This window comes from Phasianus colchicus, chromosome 25 (genome assembly GCF_987193195.1).
Source record: "Phasianus colchicus chromosome 25, bPhaCol1.hap1.1, whole genome shotgun sequence".
Taxonomy (NCBI): Eukaryota; Metazoa; Chordata; class Aves; order Galliformes; family Phasianidae; genus Phasianus; species Phasianus colchicus.
Window position 1 is genome coordinate 6,105,993 of NC_143460.1, and position 5,286 is coordinate 6,111,278.

Below are 5,286 nucleotides of genomic sequence, written 5' to 3' on the forward strand. Positions count from 1 at the left end.
CTCAGCCGTAGTCTCCCTATGTTCCATCTGCAGGTCTGTTTTCTCAGCTCCAGGCCCTTTAGGTGTATACAGGTGTGTGGTTCCAGTTCTCTACACTTGAGACTCACTGGATTGGGCATTGGTAGAACATCTTGTCCATATTATGATCCATTTTTTAAGGGGGGAAGAAGTGTTGGATAGCGGGATAGGCTGCTATTCTAACGTGTCTTTCTGCCATCTCTGCTGCCCTCCGCAGCGCGGAGTCAACGGGCAGCGCGGAACTGCGGGGCGGTGGTGCTGGCGCCACCTGCCGTACAACGGCGGTACTGCAGCGGTGCGCAAGGGCTGCTTTAAGTGCCCTTCGAGGGCCGCTTTGTTCTCGCGGCTTTTGCTCGGGTTGGAGTTTTCAGGCACAGGAGGTGACACGGTCAGCCTTGGCCGTGGCGGAGGGATTCCCATGCGTCAAGGAGACGGCACACAATCCAAAAGACCAGCTTTTAATTCAGATGTCATTTTGTCAAAAGATGTACAAACCCCAAGAGACAGCAAATCGTGGCCCCAGACCTCCCCCTATGGACTCAAAAAAAAAAACCCAAAAAACCACCAACAAAAAAAACCAACAAAAGCTGATGTCCCGTGAGTCTCTTCCCATCACACAAATTCCATGAGAGCTGAAAGCCGTAGAAAGTCCAGAGGTAATGGTACACATAGGAAAAGTCACTCGAAAGAATCACATCTCCTGAAGTGATGCAAAGAGCTCCAGGTAGCCCTGGGAGAGAAGTCGCTGTTGCCGAGTAGAGCGCAGCATCACATTTTATGCTGTCACCTGGCAAGGATTTACATTCTCCCAGATGGAGGCAAAGCAAAGCCTGTTTCCCATTCAGCCCCAAACAAACTCCATCTGAATACAGCACCAGTAATCCTGCAGCCATGCTGGTGGTGTTGCACGTGCAAGAAACGTCAGAATCACTGTAGCAGTCACACAGTGATCAGTGCTGTCATTCATTGCCCTCCTCTGTAAAACAAAAGTAATCACTGTGTTAGTGGGTCATGGTTCTAATAATGCTCGTAATGAAGGTGCAGGTGTGTTCTTCAGCTTTGTTTTCCAAAAGGTTCACCTCCCCCACCCCATCCTGCTGCTCTCACCTTTGCTTTCCACTTTAAAATCCGATGGCAGGAGGTTGTCCTGGCGATTCCCCAGCACAAAGGCCAGGAAGGAGAGGATGAGGGCATCAAGGATGCCGATGATGCAGAGGATGTAGGCCCAGCGCACCGTGCAGGCGCCCAACGTGTATTTGTCTGTCTTGTCCCCACACAAGCGCTTCACCTCGCTCGAGTCCCAGCCGTCAGGGTAGATGAGGCACCCGATCATCAGCCCAGTGGCTGCGAGGCAAAAGGGGAATGGCGTGTGAGAACATCGATCACTGGCGCTGGCTGAAGGGCATCAGTGTGGCATGGAGGCTAGGGCTCTGCTCCCTTTGTGATGGTGCTACAGGAGGACACTGCAGTGCAGGGACAGAGCAGCATGGGGACAATGCAGCACAAGAGCAAAGCAGTATGGGCATGATGCAGCACATGGAAAGAGCAGCAGGGGACAATGTAGTTGATAATAAAACAGCACAGAGACAGAACAGTGTTGGGATGATGCAGCATGAGCACGATAGAACAGTCGGACAGAGCAGTACGGGGACAACACAGTGTGAGGACAATGCAGCACATGGAAAGAGCAGCATGGGTGTGGTACAGCACTGACTTCCCATCCACTGCCCAGGCCACTGCCCCAACTCCAATCACGTTGTTGCCTGGGCAACTTTGCTCCTCTCCAACCACTGCACATAACAGAGTTCTCTCTTCAAGGAGATGCAGCCTCTGAGCAAAGCTGGAACATGGTGTGTTTGTGCAACCTTGCTGCTCTGTGCACAGCTGGGTTTTGGCTCACTGCTGGCAGCAGCACAGCATGCAGATTGATGCCGCTTGCTCAGCTGCTGCGGTTCCAGTGGGGCTGGGAGCTGTGCTTCCGTGTGTGCACGGCTGTGCCATGCGAACACAGCACCAGCTGCCTGGGGGACATCTCCTGCTGTGCAGTGCAGCTCCCGGCCCCTCCAGGTGCATTTTGCCCTCTGCATCCTTGTGCTCAGAGAAGTCACTGCTGTTGCTGTGGTGCATGGAGCGAGGGGAGCTGCTCTGTGCTGCGCTTAGGCTTTGTCCCCAGGCATGGGGAGCTCCTTGGGACAGCACAGAGCATCTCTTACAATTCAGAAGCAGCTGCTTTGTTGTGTATTTAATTAAGCTTTGCTGTAGTCAACAGAAAGGAGGGGCACAGGGAGGTGAGGGCAGCTGGAAAGGAGCTGCTGCCCTGGTGGAGGTTGGCACCAGCATGGAGCGGGCACAGAGATGGAACTGCTGCTGTTTCCTGGCTTTGCAGTGCCAGGCATTGGAAAGAACTGCGCTTAGGAGACTGAGCTACATGGAAGAGCGAAAGGAAGAGTAGACAGAGCTTGGGGAACAGGTTTGGAGGGGACAAAAACACTTGGTACAGCACAGCCCAAACCTTGTAGTGACCTTCCCCACTTTGGCTCCATGAATGGTGGTCACAAAAATGTCCATTAAAGCACTGAATCCAGCAGCAAAGCCCTTCCATGCCCAGCTCCCTGCAGGGCTGAGCTGCCCCAAAGCCTCTTATCTAAATCTTCATTTGAGCTCAAGCTGGGAACTGGAGCAAACCTACGCGGCCGCCTGTCCCCAGAACCACCTGGGGAGTGCAGGGACACCATGAATGATGCAGGAGCTGCGCAAGTTGGGTTGGATTGGGTTACCAGCAGATCAGGTGTTGACGTGCTGGGAGGGGGCATGGGGAAAGAATGCAAACCTTATAGCTGACAGTGGTGTCCCAATGTCCCAGTGCCCACCGCTCCAGGGAGCCCACCCCACACCCACCCCACGCCCACCCCCCCCATAGCGCAGTGCCTTTCCCTGCCGCTCACCCGCCGCCAGCTGCATCCAGGCACACACTTTGTAGACGGTGGCGGCGTTACAGAAGAAGAAGAGGCTGAAGCAGAGGATAGAGCCGATGATGAGGAAGGTGGAGATGCCCACAAAGAACATCGCCGTTTTGAAGGCACTGGAGGGGATGGTACCGAAATCCAGCGGGCTTCCCTTGCAGATGAGCTCTCCAGTGAGCGCGTTGCCGATGCAGTAGGAGAAGAGGCCGAAGTAGCCAGCCTGCGGCGTGTCGATGCTGTCGCCGATCCAGTAGGGCTGGATGAAGGTCACCACCATCAGGATGGAGAAGCAGAGCGTGAACAGGGCCCACAGCACACCCATGGCCCGTGCATTTCGCACGTAGTTGGTGTGATAGATTCGCGCCGCCTCCTGAGCCGGCAGCAGCTTGGGCATGGCCGGGGGGAAAACGGGGGGGTTCGCCGCCTCCCGGGGCCCCGCAGCGCCAGATGAGAGCGGAGAGCGGCGGTGCGGGGCGGGGAGGGCCGCGGGGCCGGGACCGCCCCGGGGATGGATGTACCGCGGGGATGGATGGACGGATGTGCCGCGGGGAGGTGCCGCCGGGATGCGCTCTGCGCCCGCGGGTCCGGGCCCAGGATGAGCCCCTCGGGTGAGACCGCCTCCTTCCTCCCGCGGGGTGAGACAGCCGGTGTGAGACACCCCCCGAGATGTGCTCCCGCCCCCCCCTCGGGATGAGCTCAGTGCCCCAGGACGAGACCCTCCCCCTCTGGAATGATGCCCCCCCCCGGCAGGAGCCTCTCCCCTGAGATGTGCCCACCTCCGGGATGTGCCCAACGGCCTCGGGATGAAAGCCTCCCTGGAGTGAGCCCTGTGCCCCCACCGGGGATGCACTCTGTGCCCACAGGTCCAACCTCAGGTTGTCACCCCAGGATACAGCCCATGCCCCTGGGAAGTGTCCCTAGGACACATCCTTCCCCCATGAGATATGTGTCCCCACGATGCACTTTATGCCCCCACAGTGTGGCCAGGAGGTGACACCCCCCCTGTTTGCACTCCGTGTCCTTGCTGCCTGCATTGGGGTGCACCATAGGATGTGTGCTGTTCCTTCCAGCAGCCCCCCAGGTCATGCCATGCACCCCAAACTCGGTACTCCTACACTGTCACCTTGGTGCCCCACAGGTGGGGGACGTGGTGCAAACAGGGAGGGGACAGGATGCAGAGACACCAAAGGGCTTTGTCCTTGTGCCATTTGGGGAGGCCACTGCCAGGGCCAGCCTGAGTGTCACTGCATGGCTACTGAAGGCCACCAAAGAAGGCCACCTAAGGCCACCGAAGAAGGCCACCTCCATGCTGGCGTTAATCATTGCCGAGTGCTGAAAGCTGCACCGTTCCCAGAGCTGTCCCCACATCTCAGCAGGTTCAGTTCCTGTTCTCTGGACACTGCAGATCCCCTTGTGGGAAGTGCAGCACTGTTATCTGACATTTGCTTTGGCTGAAGGAGCAGCAGCACCTGCAGACAGCACGGTGCCACACAACTGCCCTTGGAGCTACAGTGTGGTGCCACGAGTCCAGGTGCGATAGGAGGGAGCATGGCAGGCGCTGACTATAAAGCAGCCAAACCTACCTGAACCCAAACCCACCTGCACCCAAACCCACCTGCACCCACCATGATGCTGCCCCTCCGCCTGCTGCTCGCCACGCTGCTCATCGCCCTGGCTCTGGGCGCTCCCAGTGAGCGGGGGCTCATCTTCAACCTGGTAATAGGGGAACACACATCCCCACTATTCAGCATACATTTTGGGGTGCCCCACGACAGAGAGAAAAACTCATTTGCAGATGGGGAGATAGAGGGAGAGGGGGTTCACCAGGTTTGTGAGGCAGCAGGAAAGAATGCGGCTGTGTGGGGTCAGTTGAGTTTTGGGGGGTGTGGGGTTCTGGGTGGGAGTTGATTCCATTGATGCTGCAGGACACTGGAGAGCTGTGCCTGCAGAGTGCGCAGTGCAAGAGTGGCTGCTGCCAGCGGGACAGTGGGCTGAGCCTGGCACGGTGCAGCCCGAAGGCTGCCGAGACCCAGGACTGCTCCCTGAAGGTAGGTGCTGTGCATCCTCTGCCTGTTCCCAGCCCAGGAGTGGCCCCAAAGGATATTGCCCCACCGTGCATCTGTCCCCACAGAGCCTCTATGGGGTTTACTACAAATGTCCCTGTGAGAGCGGCCTGTCCTGCGACGCCGACTGGAGCATCGTGGGCTCCATCACCAACACCGACTATGGGGTCTGCTATGACAAACGTGACCCCACCACATCGCGGTGACAGACGTGTGTCCCAGTAAAGAGCATCCCCCACTGA

The 5,286-nt window shown here is 57.5% G+C and overlaps 2 protein-coding genes across 2 annotated transcripts; one reads left to right on the top strand and one right to left on the bottom strand.

Annotated features, from left to right (window-relative positions):
* Positions 1 to 465: 465 nt before the first annotated feature.
* Positions 466 to 3,492, bottom strand: LHFPL5 (LHFPL tetraspan subfamily member 5). Its single transcript, XM_031608630.2, has 3 exons — positions 2,964 to 3,492; positions 1,126 to 1,362; positions 466 to 994 (listed from the first exon to the last, which is right to left on the bottom strand). Exons 1-3 carry the CDS (start codon positions 3,373 to 3,375, stop codon positions 978 to 980), a joined length of 666 nt encoding a protein of 221 aa, XP_031464490.1. The 5' UTR covers positions 3,376 to 3,492; the 3' UTR covers positions 466 to 977.
* Positions 3,493 to 3,628: 136 nt separating this feature from the next.
* On the top strand, positions 3,629 to 5,286 carry CLPS (colipase). The gene is made up of 3 exons (XM_031608631.2): positions 3,629 to 4,697; positions 4,907 to 5,029; positions 5,113 to 5,286. The coding sequence occupies exons 1-3, from the start codon at positions 4,608 to 4,610 to the stop codon at positions 5,248 to 5,250; spliced, it is 351 nt and encodes a 116-aa protein (XP_031464491.2). The 5' UTR covers positions 3,629 to 4,607; the 3' UTR covers positions 5,251 to 5,286.